Below are 18,677 nucleotides of genomic sequence, written 5' to 3'. Positions count from 1 at the left end.
GGGGGCCAGCCCATCGCAGGGCACACTCACACACCATTCACTCTCACATGCACACCTATGGGCAATTTAGCAACTCCAATTAGCCTCAGCATGTTTTTGGACTGTGGGGGGAAACCGGAGTACCCCCCACGACGACATGGGGAGAACATGCAAACTCCACACACATGTGACACAGGCGGCGACTCAAACCTGGGTCCCAGAGGTGTGAGGCAACAGTGCTAACCACTGCACCACCATGCCACCCCCAAGATATACATTACCGCTCAAAAGTTTGGGATCACATGCAAATTTCTTTGTTTTCCAAAGAAAAACACATTTCTGCATCTTTTTGCCTCGGTCTCAAAAGGCACCAAGCTAGAACCGGCCCCGTGTTAGTGGAAACGGGGCTTGTGACTTGTACTCATGCATAATATTCTGCGGGTCGCTCAGCAGCGCAGCATATGAAACTAGACTCGGATTGTAAGTGTGTAGTTTTGATAATTGATGTATGGATGGATGGATCCTTAATAAGAGATATAAACAATAAGGTCCAGTCGCCAACTAATCATGTAAAATACGTCATAAACTCATGGTTGTTAAACCCAGAATAAAAATGAAGACGTATAACTAGGAAAGTCAACTTGCACATTTCAATTTTGGTTCGATATAATCACGTTGTCCTTAACCCTCCAGTGCAGGAGGGGACGGTAATGCGCATCGAATGTTTCCGAACCTGTGTGTGATACAACCGAGGAAGAGCCGATGACTTCGGGGGAGGAGGGGCAGGCGACTCGGAAGAAAAAGCAGCAGAACCCAATGCAGCCTGTAGCCCATTCAAAGGCCTACTGTTGGACCTCTGCTTATTTTGCAATACGTCTTTAGTACGGACTGAAAAATGTCCGATTTCGATGAGTTTGAGAAGCAGTTAAGCGAAAATCGGCAAGGTAAGTTTGGCTTTGAAGATCGGTGTATGCTCCCTGTTTTAGGGTAATAAAGTGGCCGGCGTGTCCTAGCGCCGAGGATGGTGCGGAGGGCACTTCTGCTGGTTCCGAAAAGAAAAGCGCGGCTGGGAAATCGGTGCCTTTTATCCGAGCGCTCGCCGATTCTGAAACCTGCCCGATTCTTCTTCTCCCAGCTGCCGCAGGATCCCCGAAAACTGACCGCTTTGGTAAATCAGTGACATTCTTTGCTTGGCATTGTTATAGAGATCGCTAGGCCTGCATCCATCAGTGCCCGGCGTACATAACATGGACATTTCAATGAAACGTTATTGGGGTGCACTCGATGTGAAAGCCTGCGGTTTTATTTATTTAATTATTTACCATTATACACTTGGATCATAAATTGCGACCCGCGTATTTTCATTCGCAGTAACACACTATGCATGGATGTTTGTTGCAAGCGTTATATTTTCAAGATCACGTTTAAAGTTTTATGCAAATAAAAACGACCGCGACCACTTGATTTAAAGTCCGCACTTAATAACAGTGTTAGTTACTTGGTTTTTAAATACTACGACGAGTTTTCTATATAATGATATGATTTTGTCTCTTTCCGATGCACAATAGCCTTTCCCTTGGGTCCGAAATGCTGGCCCTGTCATCCGTACAGAATAAGTCTTTCTCACACGATCGCCGTTTCTTCATGATGTATAGACTCTAAAAATCAGCCGCGTTCCCTGGAATCATAACAACTGCTTTTAGGTCGTTATTGCAAAGTCTTGCACCTGTATCTACCTTTACAGCGGATAGCAGTAACTAACAATGATGTACAGTTATATAACAATACACATATAACTTCATTAAAGTGCAGAGAATCCAGTAAACTGAATAAACTTAAGCCATACTAACGCAACTGAAATATGCAACATGCGTTACAACGGAGTCGAAAGTAGGATTGATTTATGTACCTATCAAATGGCAATCTTGTCATATCAGCTCCTTATCACTAAATCACTAAAATGTCATTCGAAACGACCTGATTCGGCTAGACGAGCACTAAGTGCCGCCGTGTTTGATAAACTAGCAGTTCCAGTCATTCATATCTGCGCTCTGACTATGCCTGCGATTGCGGTAATTGGTTATTACCGATTTACGTAAGATGCATTGGCCGCTCCGTGTCTGTACTTTTGCAGCGGTGCATTACCGTAACGCTGTTATAACTGATGCATGAAGCTGATTCCTCGAGCAGCACCTGCGTTTAAATGCTTCACTGAAAACTGCACCTTCAGGGATTTATTTAAGCTTCTATATGAAGGACCTGCTGGGATAGAAAGGTGATATTTTATTGCTAGTTTAATAAAGTGCTGTCTGTCAGATTGAAACGATATTAATTACCCATCCATCGTCCAACCAGTTATCTTAGTCAGGCTCCCCTGGAGCCTATTCCAGGCAAATTCCCCATACAGAGAGCAGAGGCAAAATTCAGGCCTCCAGACTCGGAGGCGTGAGGCAACTGTACTCACCACTGTGCTCCTATATCATTAATTAGTCTGGTTATGTTTTTATTGTTTCACAACAGACTGACATTCAAGGGGATGTCCTTGTGCCCTTGAAATTATTAGCCATTGAGAGATGGGTGTGTTTGTTTCAGGAGGGTGTGATTGAATATGTGAATTGAATGGAGGTGCTTCATTCTGGTGAGGAAACTGGGGAGTTAGACCCCGTACCACATCTTGGTCTCCGTAAGTGACTTTTAAGGCATAGCGCTGGGTCAGTCAGCATCCAGCACCCCAGGGAAGTTGGTAATATGATTACTCTGTGACTCATGGGCTTCAAACCCACAACCATCCGGACACACATTCATAATCCCTCTGAGTTACACATCTTGGATTTATCGAAATGGATGGTAGGGGGGCAGTCATGTCGCTCCGCCCACCGTCTCACTGGTACCACGGTGTCGTCCCCCAGAGCGGGAGAAGGAGCGACACAAGAAGCGTAGCCGCAGCCGGTCTCTGAGCCGTGGCGAGAAGCACCGCCACTGGAGCAAGGACTCCAGGGGGCGGAGTCACGAGAAGCGCAGCAGCAGCCGCGACCGCAAGGGTCGTGACCGACGGAGCAGCTCACGCGAGCACAAGAAGCACAGGTACCCCCCCTCACGGTCCCGGTTACAGGCACTGAAGCTGATATCTAGCTTGGTTTGAGGCCTCTTAACAAGTTTCTTTCACAATCAACCAATTGGTTTCTTCGTGGTGGGAAGGGGGACTGTACCCATATTAAATTTTAACTGGCGTTTATAAGTAGCCCCCGCCATAGCGATGGGACCTCAAAGCCAGCCTAAAAAGTGGCGCATGGTCACACCCTCATGACCTTAAACTGCCTGCGATCCAAAGTTAAATGTAAACATTCTGCCATCTGTTTGTTTTTGCCAGATTCTGAGTGTTTACACTGTATTGTTTGGGGAAAACAACCTTCTGTTTTGTGTTTGGGCAGCTACTCTTCTCGGAGAAGCCGTAAGAAAAGGACATACAAGTACTGGGATGTTCCCCCTCCGGGATTCGAGCACATCACCCCCATGCAGTACAAGGCAATGCAAGGTATGGATGCGACGCTTCCATGTGTGCTAGTTCAGTATTGCAAGGTTATGGTATATTGGTTGCAATGAAAGCATTTATTCTGGAGTGCCCTCCTCCCCCCCTGCTGGTCAAAGAGGGAATAACACTTGGGATGATTTCAGACAGTGTGAAGAGAGCTTAAACCTAGGGGTTAGAAGCAAATGAAGGCGACGATCCGGATGTTCTGGCCGTCCCTGGTTGGGGTCTTGAAGCCCTTTCTCCTCCCCACAGCTGCAGGGCAGATCCCCACGATAGCTTTACTGGCAACATCCACCACCAGCGGCGTGGCAGTGACGCCCACCCAGGTGCCGATGGTCGGCAGCCAGATGACCCGGCAGGCCAGGCGGCTTTATGTCGGCAACATCCCCTTCGGCCTGACGGAGGTGAGTCCAGGCAAAGTCCCGCGTTGCCTTCTGTCATGCATACTGGTGTCATGTGTAGCTCAGTGAGTTAGGACACTGAGCCGGTCACAAGAAGGTTGTTGGTTCAAATCCCTTGGGCAGCAGAGTGATTTCACCATTGGGCCCCCGAGCGCAGCCCTTAAGCACTATTTGCTCTAGGAACTGTCTGGTCCTGCTTCTTCAATGAAATGTATGTTGCTTTGGATGAAAGTGTCCGCAAAATAAATAGATAAATGTACTAGACTTGTCAGTCATTTTTTTTCTCGTTTGCCTGTTTTGATGTCTTCAGACGTCTGCCTGTCTTCATTCAGTGTGTCTGCCTGTCTTTTTAGGAGGCCATGGCGGATTTCTTCAATACCCAGATGCGATTGGCTGGCTTATGTCAAGGTCCCACCAATCCCGTCCTCGCTGTTCAGATAAACCAGGACAAGAACTTTGCCTTCCTTGAAGTAAGAGTCTTTCCTGCCTAATGGCTGCTGTGTCCAGGCGGAGACCGCAGCCTTCCCTGATTAACGACGTTCTTCGTTCTGCCCTAGTTTCGGTCCGTGGATGAGACCACGCAGGCAATGGCCTTCGACGGCATCATTTTCCAGGGTCAGTCGTTAAAAATCAGGCGGCCCCACGACTATCGCCCCCTGCCTGGCATCTCAGAGCAGCCCGCCTTCCACGTACCAGGTCCGTTTTGCTTGTCGCCGTCATAACCTTAATCTTTATTTACCTTTGAAGAGCCGATCGGCAAGGCCAGTTTTTTGTACTCGTTACGGACTGACTGTCCTTCGCAAGCTGCGGATGTCTTGTCATATAAAGAGGGAGACTTTCACTTTTATTTACTTAATGTTGTAAATATTTAGCAGACAGTTTTATCCAAAGTGAAGAATGTTTTTTTTTTTTTTTTTTTTTTTTTTTTTTTGAGAAATCAGGGTCAGCCTGTCCCTAGAGCAAACTCGCCGGCCCAGTGGTGTGATCACCAGTGATGTGAACCAGTGATCTTCTGATGATAACGCTGGCATCCTAACCAGCTGAGCCACACACACACACACACAGCTCAGTCACTCACTTCTTACTGTTAACATAGGCTGTGTGGCTCTGTGATGTTTGCCCATGAAAAGAAGGTTGCTGGTTCAAATACCAGGGTTGGCAGAGTGATTTCACCACTGGGCCCTTGAGCAAGGACCCTAACCCCCAAATTGTTCTAGGGTTGCTGGCTCCTATTCTAGTCAAAAATTCTGGACACACCTACTGAAAATGACTTGTTTTTCAGCAAGATAATGACCCAAAGCCCACCTTGAAGGTTATGCAAGTAGCTTATTACCTTGTGAACTAGGAAAGAGATGGTCCCCACAGCCCCCCAACCTAAACTCTATAGAGCTGGTTTGGGATCAGTTGGATGAGAGTAAGAGTAAGGTAGCCAGCTTGCGCGCAGAACTTGTGGAAACTCGAGGACTGTTGGAGAAACGGTCCAGGTGGGTACATATGTTAGCTGGTTGAGTCCGCAATGCTGTCATCGAAGCCAATGGCTCCTATTTTGAAGAGACAAAAATTTTGTCTTTGCAGTACTTCATATGCATAACTTCCATGCCCAAAGGCCTTTTACTATAAGGTGAATAACAGCTAAAATAGAGACAAATGCATTAAGAGCAGGTGTGTCCATACTTTTGACTGGTGCTGCATGTGTCAGCATCTCCCATGGAGAGCAAGATGGGAGAGACAAAAAACAGTCGTCAAACTGCCCCAGTATTTAGGTATTTTTTTGCTGGAGTTACATTTATCTGATATTATATAGAAGATAACGACGTCATACTGATTTGAAGTTGGCTTATTTCACTCGCGCCGTTTGCTCGTGGTCATTATCCGGCATGTTGACGGTTTGCTGTGATCGGCCGGCTTTGGGCGCCGTGCCGCTCTGTCTGCAGGGGTCGTCTCCACCGTGGTTCCAGACTCGCCACACAAGCTCTTTGTCGGAGGCCTGCCCAACTATCTCAGTGACGATCAGGTACCCCGCCCTCAGTCTCTGTCGCCGGGGAGCCGACCCACAACCCTCCTGTGTTTCTGTCCCACTGCTGCACGTGGAACTCAAGCAGGCATGCACACACACGCACGCACGCACGCACGCACGCGCACGCACATACATACATACATAAAATAAACACTCGTCTCTGTGTAACTGATTAGTAGGAAAAGAAAGCCTGTCAAAGTTACCTCACCGCTTAAAATTCATTACAAGATACTGGGGGGTCAAATGTCAGCATCATGTTTAAAGCTAGCTGCTGAAAATAGCCGCACATTTGAGTTTTTTTTTTTTTTTTTTTTTAAAGATATTCATGGGATTTATTAAACATTTATTAGACATGTAGGTAATGAGTTGACAGTTACATTACGCTCATTGTTTATCCAGCTGTAAATTATGAAGATATTGAGACCCCGCTAATGTAAAAGGTACGTTTCCCAAAACCTCATGTTATCGACTTGCATAGTTGGAACCATTCAGTTGTAAGTTGCTAATGTTGTTAGCAAATAACCTTATTAGCAACAAAGGCTTTGGGAAACGTGCCTTACAGCTGGCGGCTTGCCAAACCAGTCACGTAGCCAGTCCCTGTGCTGCCTGTTGCTGGGTACCCTGGAATATTTGTATATCGGGTTAATTGCTGAGTGTTAGTCGGATGAATCAGCCGCGTCGTTTTGCTGCATGAAAATTTAAAATCGAGTCATCTGCGCGTCACCTAACTGACGAATACCTCCACATTGCCGTACACCTGTGTTTGCCCAATCCCAGTCCTCGGGGAACCGCCGACTGTCCACATTTTCGCTCCCTCCTAGCTCCCAGCCAATCAGGAACACCGAATACCTGGTACAGGTGCGCTGAGAGGAAGCAAAAACGTGGACTGACCGGGGGGGTACCCCCGAGGACTGGGCTGGGAAACACTACCATAGACTGTGCTTGAAATGTGGGGGAGATCGACCAAGTCCCCAAACGCTTCAGTATTCGCAGACGTGCCGTGTCTCACGTCCATGTCCGCACACTGAGAACGATGACTTCACATCCCGTTAACAGCGATGGGGAGCTGCGGAAGAATCGTTCCCTACATTGCTGTGTCGCTCGAAAGGCAGAAAATACTTCGGACCTTTTTCCCGGTGAACGATTATCAGCTTCACTGGAGTTTTCACATCGTGCCCCATGCCCTATTCTGTTATGACGTCAGTGATGGATAATATTACCATAACAACATGCACAGATGAGGTCGTCTTACTCTGAAAGTGTTGAAAGGGTCACATTTTAGACATTTTCTACTTCTCATTAGCATCTTTTATGATTTTTTTTTTTTCTTCCTATATCGCCACCCCACTGAAATCGGCCCATTATAGACATAATCCATACAGGCATTTAATAGTTTACCTATTTATTTTGCAAAAGTTAATCGCAAAACGTTTTGCGTCCACCCCTGCATTGTAACATTTTGAGCTCCGGTGTCCCACTCACTTTAGCCTAAACTGTTAAAAATGGCAAGACTCAGCCCACAAGATAGTGATCGCGGTTTCAGTGAAAGGTAAGTGAGAAGTGCAGTCAGTTTGTTTTTCTTTGATTTTTTTCCTCCTTTTCGGATTGTCATCGTAATCTTTCTTATCCAGTGTGAGTCACATGTAATTCAAGTCAAGAGGAAGGCTGTACCAAAGCAGCACTGGGGGGAGAGAGTTTGAATCCAGCAGAACTGTTAATGTATTTCATGTCAAAGCCAGTAAATGTGCCATAGACAGGTGAAATGGAAACCGCTGCTTGTATCCTGGTGTTTACATTTTTTTTGCAGTCCCTGCTACCGCTTTGATACTTACAGCTCTTTCATTTTTGTTCCCCACTTTGTCCCCAGCTAGGGGCCTGTAAGATCGTTAAGTCTTCGCTCATAATTTGTTCAGTAGTACTGACCTACTGCTGCCATGCCAACATGTAACACAAGGCAAGTAAGACATTCCGTCCCTTGCACGGATATCCTCCCTGTCGACGGCCTGCCCCTGTGGGGGGGCTCTGTCCTGGAGTGCTCTTAAGCATATGGGGTCCTTTTTTTGGGGGTTGAAGGCTGGGGAGAGACTTATTATGCTGATCACAGGGTATAAATTTGATTTTTTTTTTTTTTTTGCCCCTAAGAGAAGGTAGGAGGTAGCGCCCTCTTGTGGCTGCCAGTGTCCCAGGTGACTCCTTTCTGAAGTCAGTGGTTAATGCGGCTTTACAGTAGATTCCTGTAGAATAAGTGAGGAATGATGTTAGCAGAGCTATTTCGTCCTGTTTGGCTTCAAGCCGTGGCCCCTTTAGCAGGACCCTGTGGCGGCTCTTAGCTTTACCTGTGAGTTTATCTCCTGTAGGCTTTGTCCCTCTAATTAACTGCACCAATGTGGTTCTTGGTTTTAAGAACAGGAAGTCAGTGATTCGGCTGGGTTTGTGTTCTGCCGAGTCGCCCCCCCCCCCTCCACATTGTATACATGGAACACTTAACATATAATTAGCTGTTTTTATTTAGTTTTTTTTTTATATACCATCTAGCTTAATTATTGTGGCCCTTAAAATCAGATGCAACTCGGTCCATATTTCAAAATTCGTAGTTGGAATTATCAGAGAACTTGATTAGGAATTCAGTTGTGTTGTATATGCTGTAGGATGGGGGGGGGGGAATCTGTGTTATCATTCATTGACAAGAATCAAAATAGTTACTTTTGTACGCTCCCAGTAAGTAAGTCATGCAGAAAGGGCACAGGGGGCTTTGAGCTCTAGTGTTGCACCGTAATGTCGAGCCACTTGTCATAAAGCCATTTTCCTGATGTCTTCACTGTTTCCTCATGTCGTTTTGCAAAGTTTAACATGCTGCTTCTCCCACAGTTAAGATTAGCATTTCTAGCGAGGCGCCGTGCCTGGACTGTCGGGCTAATCGCCCCCCCGCGTCTCCTCCTCTTGCCCAGGTGAAGGAACTCTTGACGTCGTTCGGACCTCTTAAGGCCTTCAACCTTGTGAAGGACAGTGCCACGTCACTGTCTAAGGGTTACGCTTTCTGTGAATACGTGGACATCAGTGCCACTGACCAGGTGCGTGAGGTGGGGCAGCAGCTGGAAGGTCTGGGGTGACTCGGGGCTTCCGGATGGAATTGCTGACGCTTGTGTGGGATGCATCCCGCAGGCCGTGGCTGGACTCAATGGCATGCAGCTCGGAGACAAGAAGCTCATCGTCCAGCGGGCAAGCGTGGGGGCTAAGAATGCCAACGCTGTGAGTATTTGCCCTCGGCTGCCGCCTTTCTGATGTCCTAAACCCAACTTGGTTCCTGGGTGCCTCCCAGGAAGCTTAATGCCCCTATTTCTTGGGTTTATTTGGGTCCATGTAAATTTCTCGCTGTTACTCGAGACGATTGGACGATCAGGGGGTATCTGACACTCTTGTCGCCCCCCGGGACAGACGGCCATCATTGAGACGCCGGTGACGCTGCAGGTTCCAGGGCTGCAGCGGCTGCAGAGCTCCGGCATGCCCACGGAGGTGCTGTGCCTCCTCAACATGGTCATGCCCGAGGAGCTGGTGGACGACGAGGACTACGAGGAGATCCTGGAGGACATCCGGGAGGAGTGTTGCAAGTACGGCAACGTGCGCTCCATCGAGATTCCGCGGCCCGTCGATGGCGTGGAGGTGCCTGGCTGTGGCAAGGTGGGACCCGTACTCTCCTGTACCAGTGGCAAAAAGAAGACCTCTGTAGGCACTAAACACAGGCTCATGGGAGCATTTCTTGCACAAAAGTGTTTTGAAAACGGAATAATTTTTTGTGTAAGAAAAACAATCTGATTGGTTCAGATAGACAGACAATCTGATTGGTTCAGATAGACAGACAATCTGATCGGTTCAGATAGACAGACAATCTGATCGGTTCAGATAGACAGACAATCTGATCGGTTCAGATAGACAGACAATCTGATCGGTTCAGATAGACAGACAATCATTTTTCATTCTGCCCTCAACATTTTCTTTGTGTAAGAAAGAAAATTTTGTACAATCATTGATTACTCGCAAATGTTAATAGTCATCCGCTGTTTATCTTGAATATGTAAAAGCAGTGCGCGTATATTTCCTCGTTAGTATAGTGGTGAGTATCCCCGCCTGTCACGCGGGGGCCGGTCGCGTATAGCCATAACACAGTGGCAGCCAATGAAATTGAAGGATTTTTTTTGCGAAGCGAAGAGACCCTCCCCGGCGCTGCAAAATCTCCGTTAATGATTTTTTTTCTGATACATTTCAAGTTAGAATGCTAATCATTTTGAGGCATGTTTTCAAAAAAGCATGAACAAATTTCTCCATTTCTTGTAATCACATTCATCCATTATTCTTCGTTTTCTTGATATTGATGTATTTAATAAACAGCTTAAAACTATGGTTACAATTTTATTTATTTATTTATTTATGTCGCTGTGGTAATTAAACAGACATAGACAGTTATGAATAAAATGTATTGTTTATTGAGTCTATTTACACAGAAAGAGACAAGTACTCAGGTTCTCATACTCAGGGGTATGATAAGATATACATCCATCCATCCATCCATTTTCCAAACCGCTTATTCTACTGGGTCACGGGGGTCCGGAGCCTATCCCGGAAGCAATGGGCACGAGGCAGGGAACAACCCAGGATGGGGGGCCAGCCCATCGCAGGGCACACTCACACACCATTCACTCTCACATGCACACCTATGGGCAATTTAGCAACTCCAATTAGCCTCAGCATGTTTTTGGACTGTGGGGGGAAACCGGAGTACCCCCCACGACGACATGGGGAGAACATGCAAACTCCACACACATGTGACACAGGCGGCGACTCAAACCTGGGTCCCAGAGGTGTGAGGCAACAGTGCTAACCACTGCACCACCATGCCACCCCCAAGATATACATTACCGCTCAAAAGTTTGGGATCACATGCAAATTTCTTTGTTTTCCAAAGAAAAACACATTTTCATGCAATTCACAAAATTTTATCCACATCTACATATAGAGGCCTATTATCAGCAACTGGCAGTCCTCTGCATCAATCTCCTGGTATGTCTGACTGCTTATTCTTTAAATATTGCTAACACATTTTGGAGGTTTGGTTTGGGTCATTATCCTTTTGTAGGATAAAACTGACCCCAATCAAGTCTTGTCACAGGGTATATAATTGAACGGTAGTGTATGTCAAATATTAAATAGATGAAATGATTAATTTTCTTAAACAGCAGTGTTAATGCATGCATTTTGTAGCATGTTAACAAATGACTCATTGAATCCTGAATCAAAACAAAAAGCATAATTAAAAATAGCATTGTTATGACAATACTAACAGTGATGCTGCAGCATTTTAACAACTGTCAGATAGTTAGACATACAGTACCAGTCAGTAATTTGGACACACCACTCTGCCTACAAAGGGACTGGGTCATATTACCTGGATACTTGAGCTAAACCCAGTAGAAATGTTTTTCAAGGAGTCTGACCAGAGAGTTAAAGAAAATCGGCTGAGTGCTCAGCATATATGAGACGGCTCCTTCAGGAGAGCTGGAAAAGCATTCCAGGAGGCCACCTCATTAAACTAGTATAAAGTAGAAAGCAGGATCAGTCAGTCCCTGGAGCAGCTGGGGTTAAGGGCCTTGCTCAAGGGCCCAATGGTGGGATCACTCGGCCAGCCCTGGGATTTGAACCGGCAACCTTCTGAGTTCCAACAGAATTGTCCCCCCCAACAAATTATTTTTTTTAAATAACTTTTCTGAGTAGTGCATAATTCCATGTGTATTACTTTATAGTTATGATGTCTTTATAAATATTATAAAATGTAAAGAATAGTACAAAGAAACAATTCTATAGGTAGGTGTGCCCAAAACTCCTGACTGACGCCGTAACACTTTCTTAGACTCACCACACTGGTTGATGTGGTGATGAGACAAGAGAGATTTAGCCAGTGGATAGGGAATGATTAATAGGACAGATCTGAAAGGGTCACGATGGGGAATTTAGCCATTGGGGTAACTGCCCCACACTTTGAGAGATGCTCAGGGATAATTTATGACCTTAGAGAATCAGGAACAAACAAGGAACATATTAACCATATGTTAAAATGCTGCAAGTGTATATTCAAACAATACTGAACTATAAAGAATATAAAACAATCTTTACTTTTTTTGTTTTAAAAAAAAACTATGCTTGCCACTTCTTTAAGAAAACCTACCTAACAGCGGCAATTTTTACAATCTGATTGTAACCCACCTGTTGCCATGCATTATTTGTCAGTGAAAAATGAGCCCAGACACAAAATAGCTGTTCTTAATAAAGTGGACAGAGTGTATATGGAAAACATTTACAATTTTTACAAATAACGCTGCTCTTGAAGTAGCAGGTAGTGTGTTACTTTTTTCTCTCCGCTGACCAACGCTGCTTTTCAGCCTCATAAAAAGGAGATTTTTGAAACTCCCTCCAGGTCATCTCTGGCTGCATAGTCTTGAACAATGGAACAAACAGAACACAGGCATCAAAACGGGCCTGAACGTGGCCAAAACAAGATGAATAATAAAGAACTTGGATGAAAAATTCTGATCATGACATCCAGAATTATCCTCCATAATTGAAGGGAAAGAACCTTTAGCATCATGGACTCCAACAACTTGCAAACCTGAAAGCAAAGTGAAAAAACCACAAATGAACCACAAATAATATTGATTCCTTAATTTATACTGAATCCTGAAGAGTGACTGTTTGTGTGTGTGCATGCATATGAGATTCTCACTCATCGGGCCTTCGGTTTTGGAAGGGGACCAACAAAGCATCATCCTCTCCAATTCCTCATCTTCCTCTATTTCTATAAAACAAAATAGATATGAATAAAAGACATAATCAATGCACAGAACCACATATATGAAACTGTCAGCCAACCTGGAGGATTAGTAGAAGTGTCTGGAAGTGCTGGTCTTGAGGGAGCAGAAGCCTCCAGTGTCATCTGAAGATTGCTGTGCTTCAGCCTCAGGTACTGCTGTAGTCGGTACATTTTGCTGCCTGGTACGCATTGTTGTTTGAGGATAACAGCCTCATACCCATCATCCCTACTGTCCCAAATATCCTTCCAGGTCTTACCAGCACGGACTCCAAACCCAACCAAATTCTCATCCTCACTTTTGACAGGTGGTAGTTGACAGGCGTAAAGAAACACAGAAGGGCATGGAATTATAAACAAGAATTCTGTGATCTGACACCTTTGCCATTTGGTAGCAAAGTAAGTGTAATAGCTTCTAACTGACTTGCTTTAACCTAAAACAAGGTTTGTTTGAACAACTTTAGTAGGTTTAATACTTAACGATTATGTGAGGAATTCTTTAATATCTAAGTTAACGGCAATGCCAGCAAACAATATGCATAAAAAAGTTGTAGTTAAATATCAATGACTTACAGGAAAGTTACCGTCACAGTACCTTGCATATAGGAACGTGCAGAATTAGTATATGTATAATACACTATATATATAAGGTTAGTTTATAAACGGTAATCCAGTTTATTCTGTCTCATCTGCCTAGACTCATTCTACTTGACCAGTGTATGCTCGTTTTACTGCAAATTACTCGTTTTCCATAAATGGACACTGTCTAGCTTAATAAATGTACTGCTTTACCGGGCCACTAATAAAAGATACTTTTGGATTCCTCACGATGAGTGGAATTCTTATAAACGGTACCCGCCTTAATTTCCAAAGTCAAACATGTTTTTATTTAAATTGTGCATTAAAAATTGAATACTAATTATTAAATATTTCAAAAGCAATGCTACCTATGGAGCGAGTGAATAACTACTTCAGCATTACACAGAGAGCTTCGCGAGGGGCTCCGTAAAACGTACAGCATCCAGTTCGATTTTGGAATGTGAAATACATCGGAATATTTAAGAAAATATAAGATTGCTGTTCAGTTTACCTTGGAAAGTCGTCCTTTCCGTTCGACCGGGCGGTTTTTCTTTTAGGTGAATCACCAAATTTACTGAAATACTACTCACTCTCTGCTGCTCTTTTCCAAAATCCAATTGTGTCGACTGTCGGTAGTGATAAGGGTAAAACGTCATTGGAGGCGTCGAAACAGCAACAAAACATCAACCAGCGGCCGAAAGAATATTACATCCGTACTGTTAAGCACTACCATTGAAAATGAATGGGAAAAGTTAAGGGAAGTTAAGCTAAACTATTCTCGCCGCCCGCGCGGGAGGCCCGGGTTCGATTCCCGGACAACGCAAAGCGGCTCTTTTAATAACTGTACACTCAGCGCTGAACTCCAGCTAATTCAGTCTTATCTCAAGACAGGTACTCCACATTTCCGCTCAACCCCTGGCAAGCGGAGCCCTGAGGCTGGCTCATTACAGTTCCCCTAGCTAAAAACTACACAGAGGCATCTCAGCTTCACACTTCTGACCGCCTTCTTGCCCATCCTTGCATCTGTGCACTTTCTCACACATTCCACTGTCTGACATATTGTCTTTGTTGAGCAACAGTCTCGTTGTCACGATATACGTCGGCGGTAGAGGCGCACGGGTAAGGTGATGAGCGGAGAGGCAAGCAAGCAGGCAGACTTAGGGCAAACGGGGATTTATTGGGAGTACGAGGACTCGGGAACATGGCACGCCGACTAACATCAATGACAGACAATGCTAACAGGTAAGACCAGGACTTAAAACCAGACAAGACTAATCAAAGTAAGCAGACACAGCAGGGTACAATCAAGGAAATACACGTGGGAAGGCAGGGGGCGTGGCACACACGAGGAGCGGACAAGCCGGGCATGACAGAGCCCCCCCCCAAAGGCGCGCTGCACCGGGCGCGCCCAGGAGGAGGCGACGAACGGGACGAGGGGACCAGGACCTGAAAAACAAAACCCAAAACCAAGAACAAAAGACCGGGAACTAAACAGAGAGACAGAACAGGCACAAAGACAGGACCAGGGACAAAACCTGACAGAGGACGGGGAACACGGACCGACAGAGAAAGAGAGGGGACACAGAAGGAACCGGCGGGACACAAGGGCCAGGAGTGAACAGAGGGCACAGAGGAGGACGGGCAGCAAAGACAGGAGGAACACGAGGAGCAGAGACGGGCGGGACGAAGGGACGAGCAGAAGAAGGGACAGAGACAGGCGGGACAAAGGCAGGGGCATAGGGAGACAAGGAGGGGGAACAAAGGGGAGCCCGAGGGAGACCCAGCGGGCGACGGGCGGCAGCCGGAGGGGCCGCAGGCGGCCGGGAGGCCGGAGCCGGAGGGGACCTCGGAGGGGCCGAGGAGGCAGGGCGAGGGACCCGCGGAGGGGCCAGGGAGGGAGCAGGAGGGAGCACCGGGGAAGGGGACGAGGGAGCTGGAGGGGCCCACGGCGAAGGCCCGGAGGAGGGGGGAGCCGCAGCAGGCGGCGACGTCCGGCGGAGGGCCGGAGGTAGGGGCCCCGCAGGCAACCGAGGAGCTGCCGTCGGGGAGCCCGCAGGCGGCCGACCAGGCACCGGAGGGGGGAGCGAGGCGGGGCGACGAGGTACTGGAGGGCCAGGACCCGCAGGCGCCAACCGAGCCAGAGCGCAGGCGAGGGAGGGCGAGCCAGGGGGCAGGGCGGGAGGGACCCCAGCCCTGCGTCTGTGTCCCCTTCCCCTGCGGGACACAGACAGGCCGACCCTAGTTCGGGGTCGAAGTCGCCGGGGCGAGGGACAAGGGGTTACAAGTTCTGTCCCCGAGGGGTCCCATTCCAGCTCCTCCACCTCCGAAGAGGGAGGAGCCAAGATGGAGTTGTCCGGGACCACCTCGGGGACTAGGACAGGGACTGGAGCTGCAGCAGTCGGAGGGGGCGCCTCTGGAGCTGCTGCAGTCGGAGGGGGCGCCTCTGGAGCTGCTGCAGTCGGAGGGGGCGCCTCTGGAGCTGCTGCAGTCGGAGGGGGCGCCTCTGGAGCTGCTGCAGTCGGAGGGGGCGCCTCTGGAGCTGCTGCAGGCTGCCGTGGCGCCGGGACAGGAACACGGTCAGGCTGCCGTGGCGCCGGGACAGGAACACGGTCAGGCTGCCGTGGCGCCGGGACAGGAACACGGTCAGGCTGCCGTGGCGCCGGGACAGGAACACGGTCAGGCTGCCGGGGCGCCGGGACAGGAACACGGTCAGGCTGCCGGGGCGCCGGGACAGGAACACGGTCAGGCTGCCGGGGCGCCGGGACAGGAACACGGTCAGGCCGCCGGGGCATCAGCCCGGAAACTGCAGGACGCTGCAGTGGGGACCTCGGCCCAGGTGCTGCAAGCCGCTGTCGTGGGGGCGCCCGCCCGGGAACTGCAGGACGCTGCAGAGGGGGCACCGGCACGGGCGTTGCAAGTCGCCGTCGTGGGGGCGCCCGCCCGGGAACTGCAGGACGCTGCAGTGGGAGCGCCGGCACGGGCGTTGCAAGTCGCCGTCGTGGGGGCGCCCGCCCGGGAACTGCAGGACGCTGCAGTGGGGGCGCCGGCCCAGGCGCTACAAGCCACCGTCGCGGGGGCGCTCGCCCTGGAACTGCAGGACACTGCAGTGGGGGCGCCGGCCCAGGCGCTGCAAGCCGCCGTCGTGGGGGCGCTCGCCCTGGAACTGCAAGACACTGCAGTGGGGGCGCCGGCCCAGGCGCTGCAAGCCGCCGTCGTGGGGGCGCTCGCCCTGGAACTACAGGTGACTGCAGTGGGGGCGCCTCGGAAGCGGCTGTAGCAGGCGGGGACAGGAGCGTCTCGGAAGCGGCTGCGGCGAGATCAGGAACAGGGGCGAGATCAGGAACTGGGGCGAGATCAGGAACTGGGGCGAGATCAGGAACTGGGGCGAGATCAGGAACTGGGGCGAGATCAGGAACTGGGGCTGCAGGCAATTGCTGTGGGGGCGCTCGCCCGGGAACTGCAGGGGACTGCAGCGGGGGCACCTCAGGAGCGGCTGCAGCAGGGCAGTCAGGGACAGGAGCGCAGTCAGGGACAGGAGCGCAGTCAGGGACAGGAGCGCAGTCAGGGACAGGAGCGCAGTCAGGGACTGGAGCTGCAGGCAATTGCTGTGGGGGCGCTCGCCCGGGAACTGCAGGGGACTGCAGCGGGGGCACCTCAGGAGCGGCTGCAGCAGGGCGGTCAGGGACAGGAGCGCAGTCAGGGACAGGAGCTGCAGCAGGCGGCTGCAGTGGGGGCGCCTGCCCGGGAGCTGCAGGTTGCTGCAGTGGGGGCGCCGGCCCGGGAGCTGCAGGTTGCTGCAGTGGGGGCGCCGGCCCGGGAGCTGCAGGTGGCTGCAGTGGGGGCGCCTGGACAGGAACAGGAGCGCGGTCAGGAACAGGAGCGCGGTCAGGAACAGGAGCGCGGTCAGGAACAGGAGCTGGCTGCAGTGGGGGCGCCTGCCCGGGAGCTGCAGCAGGTGGCTGCAGAGGGGGCGCCTGCCCGGGAGCTGCAGCAGGCGGCTGCAGAGGGGGTGCCTCTGCAGGAACTGGAGCGCGGTCAGGAACTGGAACACGGTCAGGAACAGGAGCTGGCTGCAGTGGGGGCGCCTGCCCGGGAGCTGCAGCAGGCGGCTGCAGAGGGGGCGCCTCTGCAGGAACTGGAGCGCAGTCAGGAACAGGAGCTGGCTGCAGTGGGGGCGCCAGCCCGGGAGCTGCAGGTTGCTGCAGTGGGGGCGCCTGCCCGGGAGCTGCAGCAGGCGGCTGCAGAGGGGGTGCCTCTGCAGGAACTGGAGCGCGGTCAGGAACTGGAACACGGTCAGGAACAGGAGCTGGCTGCAGTGGGGGCGCCTGCCCGGGAGCTGCAGCAGGCGGCTGCAGAGGGGGCGCCTCTGCAGGAACTGGAGCGCAGTCAGGAACAGGAGCTGGCTGCAGTGGGGGCGCCAGCCCGGGAGCTGCAGGTTGCTGCAGTGGGGGCGCCTGCCCGGGAGCTGTAACAGGCAGCGAAGGCGGCTGCGCAGGCGGCGGCTGCGCAGGCGGCGGCTGCGCAGGCGGCGGCTGCGCAGGCGGCGGCAGCGGCGAAGGCGGCTGCGCAGGCGGCGGCAGCGGCGAAGGCGGCAATGGCGGCTGCTCTGGAGCAGGGTCCGAGGACAGTGACGGCCGTTCTGGAGTGGGATCCACCGCTCTCCGGAGCAGGAGCAGCCCTCGGAGATCCGCTGCGAGCTGCTCCAGGACTTCCGGGGGGGAAGCAGGAGTGAACGCAGCGAACCCCTCCTCTAGCTGCATCACGAGCTGGTCCGCTTCGGGCGACATCTGCCCGGCCAGTTCATCCCTCACCCTCCAGTATAACCCCTGGAGGGTGAAGAACTGGGTAATGTGAGTCGGGGTTGGAGCGATTACCTCTGGCCGGAGTGTCTCTGCCGTAAGCGGTGGGACGAGCTGAGCCTGCACAGATGAGACGGGCTTGGTCCCTTTAAGACGCCGCGGGATTCGCGGGATGGCATCTCGTACAGTGGCGGCCCCTTTGTTCGCCACCCGCTCAGGCCGGAAGCAATTCCGCTCGAGCGGCGGTGGCAACTCCGTGGCGTCCGGTTCGGATGGCCACAGTAGCAGGGATTCATCCACCTCCTCCTCGCTCAAGGGCCAAAACCTGGCCAACGCGCAGGCTCCCAGACGGAGTACCGGTTCTTCCGGGTTTTGCTTGCTCCGCTTCTTTGCGTGGTCTGTCATTCTGTCACGATATACGTCGGCGGTAGAGGCGCACGGGTAAGGTGATGAGCGGAGAGGCAAGCAAGCAGGCAGACTTAGGGCAAACGGGGATTTATTGGGAGTACGAGGA

At 50.4% G+C, this 18,677-nt stretch overlaps 1 protein-coding gene and 1 long non-coding RNA gene across 2 annotated transcripts; one reads left to right on the top strand and one right to left on the bottom strand.

Annotated features, from left to right (window-relative positions):
• Positions 1 to 760: 760 nt before the first annotated feature.
• On the top strand, positions 761 to 10,317 carry LOC125721157 (splicing factor U2AF 65 kDa subunit-like). Its single transcript, XM_048997183.1, has 10 exons — positions 761 to 923; positions 2,889 to 3,063; positions 3,411 to 3,514; positions 3,764 to 3,915; positions 4,266 to 4,382; positions 4,470 to 4,608; positions 5,847 to 5,926; positions 8,878 to 9,000; positions 9,092 to 9,178; positions 9,365 to 10,317. The coding sequence occupies exons 1-10, from the start codon at positions 875 to 877 to the stop codon at positions 9,740 to 9,742; spliced, it is 1,404 nt and encodes a 467-aa protein (XP_048853140.1). The 5' UTR covers positions 761 to 874; the 3' UTR covers positions 9,743 to 10,317.
• Positions 10,318 to 12,531: 2,214 nt separating this feature from the next.
• LOC125721216 (uncharacterized) lies at positions 12,532 to 12,927 on the bottom strand. The gene is made up of 3 exons (XR_007385730.1): positions 12,848 to 12,927; positions 12,702 to 12,773; positions 12,532 to 12,587 (listed from the first exon to the last, which is right to left on the bottom strand). It is a non-coding gene; the product is annotated as an uncharacterized LOC125721216 (long non-coding RNA).
• Between the last annotated feature and the right edge of the window lie 5,750 nt (positions 12,928 to 18,677).

This window comes from Brienomyrus brachyistius, unplaced genomic scaffold, assembly GCF_023856365.1.
Source record: "Brienomyrus brachyistius isolate T26 unplaced genomic scaffold, BBRACH_0.4 scaffold32, whole genome shotgun sequence".
NCBI classification, from domain to species: Eukaryota; Metazoa; Chordata; class Actinopteri; order Osteoglossiformes; family Mormyridae; genus Brienomyrus; species Brienomyrus brachyistius.
Note: the sequence above shows the minus strand (reverse complement) of the source record. Positions and strands in the feature narration are given on the sequence as shown.

What these genes read in the sequence shown, in the direction of transcription:
- LOC125721157 (XM_048997183.1), top strand. Translation starts at nt 875, where the DNA reads ATGTCCGATTTCGATGAGTTTGAGAAGCAGTTAAGCGAAAATCGGCAA. An exon ending in GCCCGCCTTCCACGTACCAG is followed by an intron (nt 4,609 to 5,846) that starts GTCCGTTTTGCT and finishes CTCTGTCTGCAG; the next exon opens with GGGTCGTCTCCACCGTGGTT. An exon ending in ACATCAGTGCCACTGACCAG is followed by an intron (nt 9,001 to 9,091) that starts GTGCGTGAGGTG and finishes TGCATCCCGCAG; the next exon opens with GCCGTGGCTGGACTCAATGG.